Consider the following 17,104-nt stretch of genomic DNA (forward strand, 5'->3'; position numbering starts at 1 on the left):
ACTAGTGGCCCGGTGCACAAAATTCATGCATGGAGGGTGGGTTCCCTCAGCCCAGCCTGCACCCTCTCTAATTGAACATCCCACTGGCAATCTGGGATCACTGGCTCCTAATCGCTCACCTGCCTGCCTGCCTGATTGCCCCTAACTGCTGCTGCCTGCCTGCCTGATTGCCCCTAACCCCTCTACCTGTCTGCTTGATTGCCCCTAACCTCTCTGCCTGCCTGATTACCCCTAACCTCTCTGCCTGCTGCCTGATCACCCATAACTGTCCTCCCCTGCCAGCCTGATCTCACCCCCAACTGCTCTCCTCTGCCAGCCTGATCATGCTAACTGCCTCTGCCTGCCTGATCACCCCTAAACGCCCTCCCCTGCTGGCCTGATCTTGCCCCTAACAACCCTCCTCTGCCAGTCTGATACTGACTGCAATAGCCCTCCCCTGCCAGCCTGATCTCACCCCCAACCCAACGGCCCTCCTCTGCTGGCCTGATATCACTCCAAACTGCCCTCCCTGCTGGCCTGGTTGCCCTCAATGGCCCTCCCCTACTGGCCTGATCTCACCCCCAACTGCCCTCTCCTGCCAGCCAATTTGGTTCTGATCGGTCAGTTTCTATGCCAGCTAGTATCAAAAGCTCCGTGTTCTAGGCAGCCACTGGCTCCTCACAGTTCACCCATATTTGGTTCTGATTAGTCAGTTTCTATGCCAGTCAGTGTCTCCGGGACTAATCAGAGAGGCGGAGCTGATCAGAAGCCCCCAAGGAGGTCCACTGAGAAGCAGAGGCGTGGCTGCTGGCCAAGAGAAAGAAAGAGGCAACAGCTGATCAACAGCTGCCAGGGAAGCTGTGGATCAGACCCTGCTTCTTTCTCTCGGCCTCTCTCCGGGCCTGATCTACAGCCCCTTTGGCAGTCAGTGCTGGATCGCCATGGCACCCAGCACTGACTGCAGGACTGACTTCTGGTATTTGGCAGAGCCTTTGGTTGGTCATAACATACCCTGAGTTTTTATATATTAGAATTACCATGGCCCAGACTTTATGTATGTGTTAAAACATACACATACACACACACACACACACACACACACACACACGTTTGTCAATAATGTTCTCTATTCTATCTTCTATCTCTGGTTCCTATAAATAGCTTCACACATTAAGGTACAAAATAAATATATTTGGATGAATCAATATATAGTCTGTGGGTAGAAATGTAACTGATGAAATTTAATATGGACAAATATTAGAGTAACATAGTAAGAATAAAACATCTAATTTATGCATGCTTCATTATCTGCTTAAGATAGTAAGTCAATTTCATTTAGCATAGTTCCTTACTATTTGGAAGTTTTATCTTTAAACTTAGAAATTTCTTGTTGCTCCCATTGTTTGGTTCAAAGGGTGATATTGTCAATATAAATCCGCAAAATATAAGGCTAACCCCAACCATCCAAATTAAAGAAGAAAAAAAGGGGAAAAGATATGGTATAAATGTAACTAATGTATGAAATTTTTTTTATCACACCCGGCAACCTTCTGCTAGAAACACTGTGTTAAATGGAAGTCTATAGTGTCAAAAACACTGTGAAAGGAACCATACCATGAAATGAATGATCTGATTAAAATTTTTTCTTTAAGGAAAATGCCTTTCTGGTAAGTATTAATATTGCAATAAAATTATATCCTTACTCAAAAAGAAATTTTAATTCTTATGTTAAAAAGAAAAGTTGAAAGTAATATACAAAATAAGTAGATAAAGAATTCCAATTCATTTAAATAAAGAAAAAACAACTCTATGGCCCAGTATGAAATTCTAAACTATACCTTCTCTAAAGGAAATGAAAGTCTAAAAAAGGTACTTATTATTAGACACAAATAAATAAAATTCAGAGATTATTATAAAACTATGTTTTTATGTCAATTTAAGAGAAATAATAGGTTTATGTATTTTTAAATGCTTGTTTAAAGTGATTCAATGTTTTAATATTCTTATCAAATTTTATGGTTACTGTCTAGATTTTTCCTCGGTGCTAGCAATAATCACACTGCAATATAATCAAATGACCTAAAAAAATCTTGAAAAACATAATTTCTACACTATCCCATTAATATCTATCTATCATCTATCTATCTATCTAAGCCTAAGCGCCCGTTACAACTGAATAACTGTACCATTGGAATGATTGGTCGACCAGTCTCTATGATGCGCACTGACCACCAAGGGGTAGATGCTTGGGATATTAAATGGGATATTAAAGTCTATTAAAAATAATAAAGCAATAGGAGTGGTAGGAAAAACCTAATAAGTGAACTAGCTCGGAATTAGTGAATTAATTGGAGAAGGACCACAATGGTCCTTAACTTTTATCTTGAAGGATAGGGTGATCACCTAGCTGCTGAGGATGGCCCAGTTTATACCTATTATCTTGGCTTAGATATTAATAGCATCCTATTCCATTCTCAGAAAGATCCAGGTGTGGGTGATAAATTATGTGGTCACCTTATCTATGGGGAACTGAGTCCAGATATGTTGCTTTAGTGATCATGTTTGACAGATGAAAGGACTTCATAAATAGTTTCTACAAATTTAAAGGGGTACTGGATGGCAACCACTTAGGAGAAGGTATGGAACACATAAAATACAATCTCTTTATGTAAAAGAACAATGCAGTAATAACATCAGACTCACACTTAGGATTGAAAGCAGTTCTTCAGTACTGCATTCGGGTTTTAAACGCTCCTTAAACATTTTAACTGTTTGGTGCTTCAAATAGTAGTAAGAGGCAATTCGGCCGTATGTCAAAGGTTCAATGCTCCGATTATCCTATTTCAAATAAAAGATAAAGCGACATAAACAAGAAGTACAACAGAAGGGCATACATTTATAAAATCAGTAATTCATACTGCAGTTGTTATTGTAACAATTTTGTTAAACTTTTTGGTCATTTTAAGAAGCAAAAGCCCTATTGTTAAAAAGCTAGGCAAACTTTCAATTGAAATGTATGTGACTGAGTCATACCTCTCCAATTTCAATACAATAGGAATGTTCCAATTCCACCAGGGACTTCTCAATCAGAAAGGACAGAAACTTGTTCACAGAATCATGGCTCACATCACTCAAATTGTAGTAGCTAGAAAATAAGCAAGGTTTCAAAATACATATTAACGATAGTGTAGAAATTTAATTTTCTATTAAAAAAATTGTTTCAATTTCACACAGTTCTTTTCAGAACTTCAAAAACAAAACAAGCAAACAAAATACCAACAAACCAATCCAATTGCATTTGCAGCATTCAAAAAAATAAAGCAATTGCAAATACCATTTCCATTTTATAGATCAATATTCCCATACTAAGGTTTTTTGACCCTGATGAACAATGCCAATACATGAAAAATATGTAAGATAAGCAGCTAAAGTTCAGCATCACATGAAAAATATACTAACTTTCCATGGAAGGCCTGGACCAGCAGCCAGCAGCTGGAGGAAGGCAGGCTCCAGTTGGCAGCCGGCAGCCAGGGGAAGGAAGATCCCGATCGGCTCTGATCACCGGCCAAGCCTCAGGGACCCTACCTGTGTATGAATTTTGTGCACTGGGCCTCTAGAATTAAAATATTATCTATAATCTAACTCGCTAAAAATTAACAAGTTTTTTGAGCAGAATAACTTAAAAAGCTTCCATTGATATTCTTCTTATTATAGTTCTGGATGCACTCACCAATATTTTAATTGATGAGCATAAGAGATATAAATTTCAGTTTAAGTAACCGAATAACCATAAAATGTATTCAATATTTAACACTTTCATTCTTACAGTATCTGGGGGTAATCTAAAATTTAGAAATTCCTAAAATTGTTTTCTTCGTGCATTCTGGCATAAGTGATACCTTTTATTTATTTAAAAAATGTGACAACTTTTCAAAATAGAGAATGTCAATTAAAATATTATACAAGAATGTTATAGTAAAACCTCAATAATTAAAATATTTGTCTCTTATGCAGCCAACACAAATACTAAAATACATCTATCTTTGTTAATGATATAACTTTACTGATTTACACCAAGTATTCTTTGCTAGTATTTCAACTGAGGTTCCAAAGATACATAAAGAATTTTCAAATACTTATAAAAGTAAGCTTAATTAGACAAACAATTTACAAGACACAATTAAATAATACAACTAAATGTAATTGAAGTCATTTTTTTAGGTAATAAAATTTGAGAGAGAAAATACTGACAGTTTTCCTTGGGAATAAAGGATGGGGTTTATATTTACATGATCTTTATCAGAAGCATCAAATGGCCTTTACTTCTATCACGTGTACTTTTCAGTCACTGCATAATTTCTAGCATAAATAATTATTAGCATCTAGCTTAAAACATTACATGTAATTTCAATAATCACTTTACTAATTTAAAAAAAGCATGTAAAAAGGTCTGTGTTCATAGTGCACTCTCCACAGTACAAAATTTATAATTCACTCTTTCTTTAAACAGAAATATTAACACAACTGTTTAATTCGGGATAAAGAATACAAGGTTTTTCATGCTCAGTGCACTGAATCATCAAGTCATTATCTTCTCTTTGCCACAAATGGACAGCCTACCTTTCTGCCAGCATGCTATTTCATTTATTTCATGGAGAAATCCAGTTTCACAATAATTGACTTGTCAGAAGCTCTAATTTATGAGGCTGAGCTCTATAAGACTTCTCTATATTGGACTCAACCTGCACACAAGCAGGGTTGAATATTTACAATGCTGTTAACAGGTGCTGAGTTGTTTAATGATTCTAATAGCCAGAAGCGTACTGAGAAAGCCAGCGGGATCACAATTACAGGCTGTTTGAACACAACAATTACTAGTCCCCTGAGAGGTGTGAAAGTCAAAGGCAGTTTGATACTGACAGCATCGAGCACATGGGCTAGACAGGCTAACTTGTATTAGAAGTCCATTGGGAAAAAGTCATAACAAACCTCTCCCTACCATAAAAATTTACAAAGTTCATTAAATTTAAACAATCAAAAAGTGAAACAACTTCAAAATATTATCTTTAAAAGATCTTATCAAAGGACAAACAAGAATATCACATATGCAACCTCAAGTTATCTTTTTCCAACCTTGAAAAGGATAAAATTTCAACAGTTGGGAATAAAAGAGATTTTACTGTAATGTAAAACACAGATAAGGTTACACCAAACAGTTTGGATTTAATGGGAATAGTGGCAGCCATTTCCTGTTTGGTTTATGTAGACCTGGCCAGAGATCTCGCTGGGAAATTTTTCATCAGCATTGAAATGCTGCTGCTATAACTGTCAGTACTGGGAAGTCATTTGTTACAGCACCATGTTTTTTTATGTTCGGATTATGCAGCAGTAATAATGACAGAAATAATGAAAGTGGTTGCAGGGACAGCTGAAACTACCACAACATTTTTTGTTCCAGAAATATTTAAAGCTTTCTCAAGGGAAAAGAGAGAGTAAAACTGAACATACAAATTGATTCCAGAACTCAATTTAGAATACAGTGTATGTCATGATGCCCCAGTACATGTGTTTATATATAGTTGACCAAATGAATGTGTATATGTATGTGTGTCTCATAGTTTATTAAAATAAATATATATCTTTGTATGCATATATATTTGCATATACATATCACACACACAAGAATATAAACTGACAATCTTTCAATATGACTCTAATTTAGTCTTAGGTTTCAATCACTTATTGTTTTATATATTTTGATGCTATATTTTTAGCTATATAAAATTTATATAGTACTATAATTTTGTAGTGATTGAGCTAGCTATCAATATGAGCCTTTCTTCTGTGTCTATTTAAATATTTTTTGCCTTAAATTTTGTTTCATCTGATTTAATTCTTCAGCTATTTCTCTTTATTATTCTCCTTCATATCTTATTTCAATCTTTAATTTTTAACTTTTTTATATCATCTTTATTTGACATGTTACTTATAAATTTTTTAACTGAATTTAGAAAAATGAATCTAGAAAATTTATTTCAACAAGTTTAAATAATTTATAACATGTCTTATGATATAGAAACATCCTGTCAATCCTCTCCTCAAAACTCCTACAATGGTTCCCATTTTATCCGGAATGAAAGTCAAAGTCCTTACCATGGTCTCTAAAGTCCCACATGACCTGTACTACCACTGACCCCAACATCCCTAATCTCATCTCCTGCTACTCTTCACCCCTCACTTATTCTCTGAGCCACATCTTCTTACTGTGACTTAAACACACCAGGTCTGCCTGCCTTAGACCATCTCCTGTTCCCTAAACCCACAATAATCCCTACATAGTCATGTGGTCAATTTCCTCACTTCAAGTTTTTGTTCAGATGTGAGCACCTTTTTTAAAAACACATACACCACAATATATTATTATTAACAATAGTCCCCACACTGTATATTATCATCTCAGAAATTATCTCCCCCTTTCCACCTTTGGTGTCTTTAATTGGCCAGGTATCTCAAAATATGTATAGGTGGCTACTAAAAGAACTGGCACCCTTGATATAGATGGTAAAGAGTGGATAAACCACCACCCCCTGAAAATAATTGTATTCACTAACAGATGACCAGACTTTTAAGACTGGTAAAGCTTGGATGGGTATAAGGGCTTGAGAGGGCACTCCATGCAGGAAGAAGAGTGACAGCAAAAGTGCGAAAGTGAGAGGAACCTCACTTGGTGTGGGTTAATGTCTCCTTTGATCTAACCTACCCCTTTGCCTATGGTGGAGGGGGGTAAATACTCAACATTCATTTGGAGCAGCGAGAGAGCAGGAAAAGCAGCTGCCACAACTAAGTGCCCTAAACTGATGCATCAGGATGATATATCCTTCTGACTCTCACTCCAGAATTTCCTCCAAGCAAAGATGGCCATCAATTTAGAAGGTGAGGCCATGGGAATGAAGGAAAATTCACTTATTTATTTAGGCTACCCCCATATGAGCAGGAAGCCCCTTAAGTCATCAATACCCCAAGAAATTTTTTGGCTTAGAGGCTCAGTGTAATTTTTTTCAGTAATAACCCTCAAGATTTCATCTTTATCCACTGTGCTAACCCTTCAAGCTTCTTGTTCTGCCCCTAATTAGTACTGTTTATTATAGTTGCATGTAGATTTTCTCACCATAATACTGTTAAATAGAAGGCAGTTTGTAACCAGAGCAACGGGGAGAGATGTCTACTTCAGTTCCCTCTCAGTGGGATCCCTATTCCAATTGATGTCTCCCACTGTGCTCTTGGCTCATCTCACTCTTACAGTTGAAAATGTAAACTGTTCACTCTCCTACTCATTATCTGAATTTAAAGGCTGAATGCTTTCTATTCCTGCTAACTATACTTTATCTAGTTCTTACCTCCAATATAATACATTTAATTTCTGATCAATACCATCTGACAGTTTGCAAATTAGGCTAGACTGGGGTTAGACTAAAAGCAGGTCAAACAGTTGAAAAACTATGAAAGAAGAGAAAATTTTAAAAGTAACTTTTCATTGGAAGTAAAGGTAAATGGATGCAGGATAATAACATTAACAAAAGTAAGAAAGCTAGATTAGAAGAGAATTTGCTATGTGATTAATTCAGTTTTAGACATGCTGAGTTTGATATGATGGTGGGAAGACTACCTGACAGCATTCTGAGGCAGGTGGAAAAATTTTGAGATTGTAAGTTGACAGAGAGCAGACTGGAGTAACATAGTTTGAGGTATTTCATATATTGATGATATTTTAAATATAAGACGGGATATTATGCCAACAAAAGCAAAACATCACTTTAAGTATTTTTGCTAAAAAACACACACAAAAAAACCCAAAAAACAAAAGTTGAATTTAGAGATGAGGATGCTTAAGTTGAATCCAAACTTAAGGACATTCTAGAAAAATAAATGGCCAGTATTTATTTCTCTAAAAATGTCATTTGCTGATCGGACCGGGGGAAAAAAAAAAAAGTATAATTTTGATTAATTCACACCAGACAACTATTGTTATGTTGGTTGCTGTCATTTTTTGTTTTTTGTTTTGTTTTTATTTTTAGACTATCTAAGGGAAAAGAGATCAGTGCCCTTGATTTAATAGTCAGCTATTGAATGTTTTAAAAATTCTTGGGGCCCACCAGTTGAAAATCACTGGTATAGATCAATAAAGCAATTGGAAGGGAGTAAAGGAAAAACAGCACATTAAGCAACATTAATTATATTCTTCATAATTAATACTGCACTTACACTTTAATTTGTGCATTGCATTCTCAACATGGCCCTGTGAAGTAGGCTATTACTCACTTTCCAGATCAAGAAAGTGAAGCTGAGAGAGGCAAAGTGACTCAAAGCTCAATTAGTAAAGGGTAGTGTTGAAACAAGAATCATTGTTCTGATTCCAAACTCAAAGCACCTTCTAGCACATTAATTGCCTCTATTCTTATGACCTAAAAAATGAATATATCTATGGTTACACATTAAAGAAATCAAGAGTGGTAAGTCAGCAAGCTTAGGTTTTAAGTCCTTGCTTTATCACAAAGTAGTCATGGGATCCTGGGCAAGTCAGTTTAAGATTCCAGCCTCCCTTTCTTCAATACCAAACAAGAAGGTTAACCAGAATACCTGTAAAGTCTATTTCATTATACAATTCCACAATTCTAATCCTGTGATCCACTTACTATGAAAATCTGCAGTGCTAAATGGCGAGCTCACTAATTTCGCAGTCACATTCCCGAATGACATTTTGTACTTAAACCAGAGGTTCCAACAATTGAGGAAAATGTCACCATATTGTCAGACTCCTGTCTATGCAAGTGGAAATGTTGGTGGGAAAATAAATTTCTTAAGGTAACGAGAAATAAGATTTAGTAATAACATTTTTCATCATGGTTGCTCTGTTTAAGACCTTACAGTGGTGTAGTATCCCCTCCTACCGATGCCAGGAATGTCCCTCATCTTTGGCCTTCCTTCCATTCCCTCCCCATCTTTTCCCGTCCTATGCATCTCCCCCTTATGATTAAACAACTTCCTAACTGGTCTCTCTGCTGTGAATGTCTCCCCATTCCAGCCCATTCCCGACTGCGGTGCTGTAAGGACTGAAACCAAACCAAACCTAACTTGGTGGTGTTAAGCCGGGTTTAAAGGCTCCCAATGGCTCCCAGCCATAGGATCAGTCGCAAATTCCTTAGCATGGCATAAAGTTCCTTTACTCTCTTGTTTGGCCCACTTTCTGGTCAAGACAATCTTCTTGTCTCTACACTGTTTAAACACTGGCAACATCAAACTTCTTGGAGTTCTATAAACACACTCTGAAGCCCTGAGGGCCTTTGCCATAAAGGCCTCCAGCTTTTTTTCTCTTCCAGATTCAAGATCAACTCTTCTGCAAAGCTTTCACTCTCATAGGCTTAAATACAGTTCTATTAGAGCACTTATGATTTATATTATATTAAAAGATCAAAGATCAGCCCTTGAAGATAGTACATGATGTTTATGCCTCATCGTCTAGTCTAAATAACATCTAGCATAAATAATAATAGGTGCTGAAGGAAGATCTAACCTATACTTTCTTGAGTAAAAGACACTTCACCACAACTACCCCAATTTTGTTTTCTCTTGCTGGGTCCTTGCTAACCCTTACAAATGCCTCACAAATTCTTTTTCCCCCCTATGTGTTTACAAGCTTCAATCTTCTTTGAATTCCAACTGTACTCAAGTCAATCACTACCATGTTAGTTTAACATGTTTCTCAATTACTTCAATTGTCTCCCTAAGTACAGGGCAAAGTCCTTGAGGGTATCCTAAATTAATTAAAATAATCTAAGAAATAAATTCACACATTTATTCGTTTTCTAATATGTGATAATACATTGTGATTATATCAGAGACATCATTTGATTCTCTGTGCAAATTCACACATCTAGAATGTCCAAAGTTCTGACTTTTTTGTTGTGTACCCAAACTTAGAGATTATTACTTTCAAACATATTTACTTTTAGTGCAAAATAGAAATAAATAGTGCCTTGTGCTTACCTGGGGTTCATGATAAGACGTCTGAAAAAGTAAGTCCAGGTGATATAATCCATTGCATCTTGCTTAGATGTTATTGTCCCACCAGCAATCTCCGCATTTAAATGGTCGGACAGCACTCCTAATAAACTACATGGTGAACAAGAAATGGGAAACATAGATGAATATTAAATGAAGCACACTTTATCTTGCACAGTCAAGACTCAGGTGTTATGTTCCAAGATATAAAAGTAATGTGTTTTGTATGATTTACATATTTTGTATATGATTTAAGGGAAATGGATTGCAAGATAGAAATAAGCACAGACTGACAGGAATAGAGCTAGTAACTTTCAGGAGCAGCAGCTGAGAGCCAAGATAAGAGCAGACAACAGAAGATATAGCTTGGAGAGCATGGAAGGGTATACTTATGGCATATGGGACTACGTAAGTAAGAGATAATACTAAGGTAGATAAAAGGAGGTTTGGCAAGACAAACATAAAAGTTATGACAGAGCAAATATATTAACTTCATTAACTAAGTGAATATTAAGTTCCTAGTAATAGATGACATAGTTGTATTGTGTTAAGAATACAAAAAATGACCTAATGTGTTGAAAGACTGAAATAACAAAATGTTCATTTTATTTTCTTATGTAAAATACAATAATGAAAAGTAATGTCCAACAAAAGAAAAAGCTAAGTAAATTATGTAATATATGGAACAATATGCAGATATTAAAAATTGTTTTAGCTAAGGATGTTTTAAGGATATGAGAAAATGGCCACAATAAATTGAGTAAAAAACAAGTTGTTCCATTATGCCATATCAGTGGCAGAGTATAAATCCATATAGTCAATTTGGAGGGTAATTTGGAAATACTAATCTGAACAGTCATCACGACTTAGCAATTTCACTTTTCCATTATCGTCTGCTAGAGAAACATTTATATGTTATGATAGAAAAGCAAAATACTTCACTGAAACATTATATGTAAGAGGAAAAAATTGGAAACTCTCTAAATGTCCGTTAATACAGAAATTATTATATAAACTATGGAATAATCTGCAATAGTAACACATTAATAATCATCAAGGTACAAAATTAAAATTTTTACATTTTTACTGACGTAAACATTTTTTTGTAGACATTCTTTATCAGATTAAGGATATTACTTACATTTCTATTTGTTAACAATTTTTATTATGAACTAGAGGCCTGATGCATAAAATCTGTGCAAGAGTAGGCCTTCCTTCCCCTGGCTTCTAGCACCAGCTTCCCTCTGGCTGCCCACAGGCACCTGGGACCCAGGCTGGCTTTCCTCTAACCACCCATAGGCACCCGGGAGCCAGGCTGGCTTTGTCCATAAGGATACCCTGAATGACGTCTGGTCTAATTAGCATATTACCCTTTTATTATTATAGATTGGTGTGTAATTTTATCAAATGTTTTTTTATATCTATAAGGTAATCTGATTTTTTCCCTTGTTACTGTGGTAAATTATATTCTTTTCTTTTCAAGTAATAAGTCATCTTTCCACTTATGAAATAAATTATTGATTTTTAAAGAAAGAGGAAAGGCGGGGGGTAGGGGGGTGGAGACCAAGAAAGATTGATGTAAGAAACATCAATAAGTTGCCTCCCATATGCACCCCAACTGAGATAGAACCCACAACCTAGGATTGTGCCCTGACTGGGAATCAAACCTTTTGATGTGCAGGATGACACTCCAACTAACTGAGCCACCCAGCCAGGGCTCATATGCAATTGCTTTGATTCATAAGAGGTTATTTAGATTTTCTCTTTCTTTTTGTGTCAGTTTTTGTAAGATTTTAAAAAGGAATTTTATCATTTGATACAAATTTAAAAAATCATTTGCATAAAGTTTTTCATAATACCTTGTTTTTTTTTTGTTTTTTTTTAATGTCTATAGTATTTTTTGATTCCTGATACAGTTTGTTCCTTCACTTTCTTTTTCTTGATCAGACTTAAAGGTTTATCAATGTTATTCCTCTCTTCAAAGAACCACTTTATACTCAGTAAATATATGTAAAAGCTATATTACTTTTACTTCAGAAATTCCCATTTAAAATAATTAATTTAAAATAATTTACAGCAAAATTTACCTTGATTCTACTGGGAAAGGTTCATAAAGAAATTTTTTGTAAAAGTCTTTCTTTATGTCATGAACCAGAATTACAGCTTTGCCCTGGTCATCAAATTGAGGCCTCCCAGCACGTCCCATCATCTGGAGAACATCTATCAAAAAGAGAAGAAGAGGTATTCTGCAATGTGGCATAAGGTATATTCATTGATTATGGCATTTGTCTACAACATAACAAAATAACAAAGGAAACAGAATATCTTAAGACCATGTATGCTATCTCTGATGCCTACTATTGAGTTTCTAAATAATTAATCAAATCACTATGATAGAAAATAAAGTCCCCAAAAGTAAAAGTTTGCAAAAGTAAGAAAAAGTTTGCTTTATGCTTAAAAATGCTGTTTAAGAGTTATTACTATTTTTTGCCGGGACCGGTTTGGCTCAGTGGATAGAGCGTCGGCCTGCGGACTGAAAGGTCCCGGGTTCGATTCCGGTCAAGGGCATGTACCTTGGTTGCGGGTACATCCCCAGTAGGGGGTGTGCAAGAGGCAGCTGGTCGATGTTTCTCTCTCATCGATGTTTCTAACTCTCTATCCCTCTCAATTCCTCTCTGTGTAAAATCAATAAAAATATTAAAAAAAAAAAGAGTTATTACTATTTTAATTTAACAAGGAAAAATAACACATATTTGCAAAAATATCTTTAGCAGAGTCAATTGATTATTTCTCCCATGAATAATGGGTCTATTTAAACCTCACCTTTCATCTACCCATGGTATAAAATATATTTTTTATACTCCCTGAATTTGAAGTAATAATACAAGTAGAAATCTCTGAAGTAAAAGTAATATAGCTTTTACATATATTCACTGAGTATAAATACACAGTGAGTATATTTCTCTCTTCAGAAACTACTGAAAATGATTTTATCAAGTTTTAAAATATGTTAATTTTCATGCAACAAATTCTTTTGTTCTAGAAGTTTCAGTAAAGTATCATTTCTAGTGAAATAATTTTAAAATTAAACATTGTAATATTTAATCATAATTTATTCATCAGTAATAGCTACTAATCAGTACTTTATTTATGAATTTTAAACCATTAGTTATGATTTGGATGTTTCTAAACAAATTGGATAAATGTAAGACTGGGTAAGTGAAAGTAAATAAAACAGTTCAATACTTTAATGTTTGCACTGGAAACAAAAATTTACAATTTCCTCATTATATGTTTAAATGTGACCGATTCTCTAAAATTTAATTCACATAAATTCAAATAAAGCACACATAGAAGCTGAATGTATCTACAAATTTTTTAAAAATTACCTGTAATGGGAAAATCCACATAACGTCTTGTTTTTCCATCATAGTATTCTGTCCCTTTAATAATTACTAAATGAGCTGGAAAGTTTACGCCCCAGGCTAATGTACTTGTGGCAATAAGAACCTACGAAAGTAAAAGATAATACATGTAACTAAAACATAACTTTTAAATTACATTTAAATATCTGGTCATGGAAAAAAACAATACCTGAACTTTACAGTTCACAAAGAGTTCTTCTACCGTCTTCCGGTCCCTTTCATGTAGTCCAGCGTGATGCATTCCTATTCCGAAAGCGAGTGTAAGCTTCAGGTTGGAATCTCTTAGCGTTCCAATGATGTCCTCCATCTGCAAATGCAAACAATTATGGAGTTTTAAAATGTTTATAGTAAGACTGTTTTTGATTTATTTATTTTTTTTGTTATGAGCATAAAAATATATGCCCCATCTGTACTTATGATTAAAGTTAGACTAACTGAAGAGAATATTTTTATGAATATTCTAACTGAAGTTTAAATGTATTCCATCCCTTTCCTTTTCACTGAGGGAAAAGACCCACACCTATGGATAAGTGGACTATCCCCTTAACTATTAAAGGGATGTAAGGGATGCAGTTTTTATTTTATTTTATTGATTTTTCACAGAGAAGAAGGGAGAGGGATAGAGAGCTACAAACATCGATGAGAGAGAAACATCTACCATCTGCCTCTTGCACGCCCCCTACTGGGGATGTGCCCGCAACCAAGGTACATGCCCTTGACTGGAATTGAACCCGGGACCTTTCAGTCCGCAGATGGACGCTCTATCCACTGAGCCAAACCGGTTTTGGCAAGGGATGCAGCATTGCCTAAAATGTTTCGATGTTTCTTGCTATAGAAAAGACTTCTATTTTTGGCTTAGTGCTAAAAATTTAGAAAATGTTCACAAAAATATAATTTAAAAATCAGTCATAACTCCACTGCACAGAAAGGAATTGTTCAAATTTAGGTTTCCTCATGGTCTTCGTGGCCCAGGGCAAGCCAGATATCTTGAGCCTCAGTTTAATAAGTTACAAACCAAACTGGTGTTATTTTTGTTTATTCCTCATTTCTTTGATCAATAGTCCAGTTAAGTATTTTTCATATTTCCCAGCTGTTTTTCTTTGTAAATTACCTTTCATTATTTTTAGGTGGAAATGATAGCTCTTTTTCTTATTGGCCTGTGACAGGTCTTTATGGATAAAGGGTATTAGCTCGTTGTCCATCATATGCTATAATGCTTTCATCCAGTTTTTTGTCCTTCACTTAATTTAATTTTTTTTTTTTTACTTTATGGTTTTTAAAATTTAAAATTGATCCCATATGTTTCATTGCCTCATCTTGAGATCAAATACATATCCATCTACTAGTTCAACTTGTTATAGTTTTATTTTCAACATTTAAATAATTAACTTATAATTTATATGTAATAGGAACTATGGTATAAATGAGTTTATTTTTCCTAAATAATTTATTAATTATTCTAGCAATTCTGGTGAAATAATTCCTTAGTTCACTTATTTTATATCCTAACTTACTATATTCTGTATTTTTATATATTCCAGTTTTTTAAATTTTAAAAGATTTAATATCCAGCTTCAGTTTCACTGAACTTTCATGTCTAAAGGGTTTCTGAAAATCGTATTTCATAAATACTCTCCAAATATTCTATCACTTTCTACTCTACATGTGAAATATTCATGCAACAAAGATTTTATGGTAACATGCAGCACATCTATTTTCTTACAAAACTGTCTCCCTGCAAAGAACCGAACAGAAAGCCCAATCTCTCCATGTAATGATAGACCTCTGCTGGTCCTTGAGCAGAGGATGACACAGGTGAAGCATGGGGAAGTTCGTTCTGGGCAACTCCACAAGGGGAGTGATGCAAGGGCACAATAGCTTGAGGATGCATGAGCATTCTTTTCAAAAGACACATTTTTGTTATGTCTGTAGCTTCACTACCACAGTCCGAGAGTGACCAATTGTGGAATGGGAACTTGGAAATAGGTACATGTATAACTATTACATGCCTGAAGACTCACAAATATTAAAAACTGACATTGTCTTCATACTTCATTTTAATATTAACCACTTCTAATAGACACAAGTATACTTGTAATACACTCCTGGCTGTGCATAAACCATAAGCAGCTCACAAAATCTCCATCTCAAGAAACCTTAGCATGCTGCTGCTGCAGTTAGTAAAAATGCACAAGACAAGACAAGCAAATCCATATTGTGAAGAATTCCAACTGTTTTCATTCTTAGGCATTTTTTTCCCCCAATGGTCAAAAATTTTCCTTTTTTTTTTTTTTTTTTTTAAGGTGGGAACAAGTTGTTTTATTCCAAAAAACAGGAAGATGAAGTTTGCCTTTATAATAATTATTAATGTAAAAAAAAAAAAAAGCACTGCATAAACAAGGTCATATTTTAATGACACACATCAGTCACATTTACCAACTTCTGAACAGAACGCAATGTATAAACAGTTCATTTTGTTTCATGGTCACAGTAAGGTCACCTGATATTTCTGCATTAGTTACCTTGTAAATGGTTAAGCAAGAATATAGAAATGTATTAACATAAATCACTTTCCCTTTAAAATTAGTACAGGATAAGTAAGCTGACTACAAATGCATGCTATAAAGAAAGGTGCTTGTCTTGTCTCATAAATTATATGCTAGCCATTCTCAAGTGACAGCTTATTATCCATTTTTTGTTCTATAGTTCACTGCATAAAATACCTTCAATTTATACTATCACGAGTTAATTCACTGATATTCTTGCTCTGACAATTAGTTTCCGGGATTTGCCCCGCTCCTCCCCCACAGTTTCATAACTAAAACAGTAGTGTATTTTTTTAGCTTGTATAATTTATTGTTCCATGGCAATGCCAAGCACATCCAAAAAGTAAGGTATCATTTACCATAGGAAAGCTAAAGAATCCTATGACAGGAGGTTTGGTGGGGCATTAATATCCTGTCCTTTCACATGAGGGAAGGCTTGCTATTTCTCATTCCCCTGCCCCCACGTTCTCATAAATCAATGCCTTAAAAAGAACTATTTGCCTATCTGAACTGGCAAAGGCCTAAAATCCTCATGAGGACAATCACAAAAAAACAACTTCATTTATTACATGGTTACTGTGGATGAATTCTGAGTTATTTGAACAACATAAAAAAGCAAAATGTATAATAACGTTATTCAATAATTAAGCATAAAATACTACTAGGACAGCCTGTTTAAATTTTGAAAATGTAAAATTTTGATAACATTTAAATTTCATCTTGATCAAAATATAAGCAAAATTTTTCAGAAACTTAGAACAATGAAAGCTTAAAACATGATACTAGATATTATTTGTTGAGTTCTTATTACATATCAAACATTGAGCTTATTACTTGACAAAATTATCACATTTAATCCTTTATATAAAGTAACATATCACCCAATTCATTTATATACCCCATATATTACAAATCAAGAGACTCAGTGATTTTGAATTTTAAATCTTGGTTCCTTGAGAAAATAAAATCTGAATTACCATTTTCCTAATTTTTCCAAGCATAGGTAGTACCATTCTAGATGGTTAGGAGAAAAGTTCATTGATTACCTACAATGGATGCCTTAGGAAGTTAAGGATTATTCTTGTTAAGAAAGAC

At 34.8% G+C, this 17,104-nt stretch overlaps 1 protein-coding gene across 6 annotated transcripts in view; it reads right to left on the minus strand.

Annotated features, from left to right (window-relative positions):
- The window catches only part of ASCC3 (activating signal cointegrator 1 complex subunit 3), a 216,905-nt gene that overhangs the window by 51,710 nt on the left and 148,091 nt on the right, over positions 1-17,104 (minus strand). For all 6 annotated transcript variants that reach the window (XM_084889357.1, XM_084889353.1, XM_084889355.1 and 3 more), the window contains exons 31-36: positions 13,633-13,770; positions 13,428-13,548; positions 12,126-12,258; positions 10,024-10,149; positions 3,013-3,124; positions 2,683-2,817 (exon numbers count right to left, since the gene is read on the minus strand). In XM_084889357.1, the coding sequence (XP_084745483.1) occupies positions 2,683-2,817; positions 3,013-3,124; positions 10,024-10,149; positions 12,126-12,258; positions 13,428-13,548; positions 13,633-13,770 (765 nt within the window). The remainder of the gene's footprint in view (positions 1-2,682; positions 2,818-3,012; positions 3,125-10,023; positions 10,150-12,125; positions 12,259-13,427; positions 13,549-13,632; positions 13,771-17,104) is intronic.

Source organism: Pipistrellus hanaki, assembly GCF_964339955.1.
Source record: "Pipistrellus hanaki genome assembly, chromosome: 7".
In the NCBI taxonomy this organism is placed as follows: Eukaryota; Metazoa; Chordata; class Mammalia; order Chiroptera; family Vespertilionidae; genus Pipistrellus; species Pipistrellus hanaki.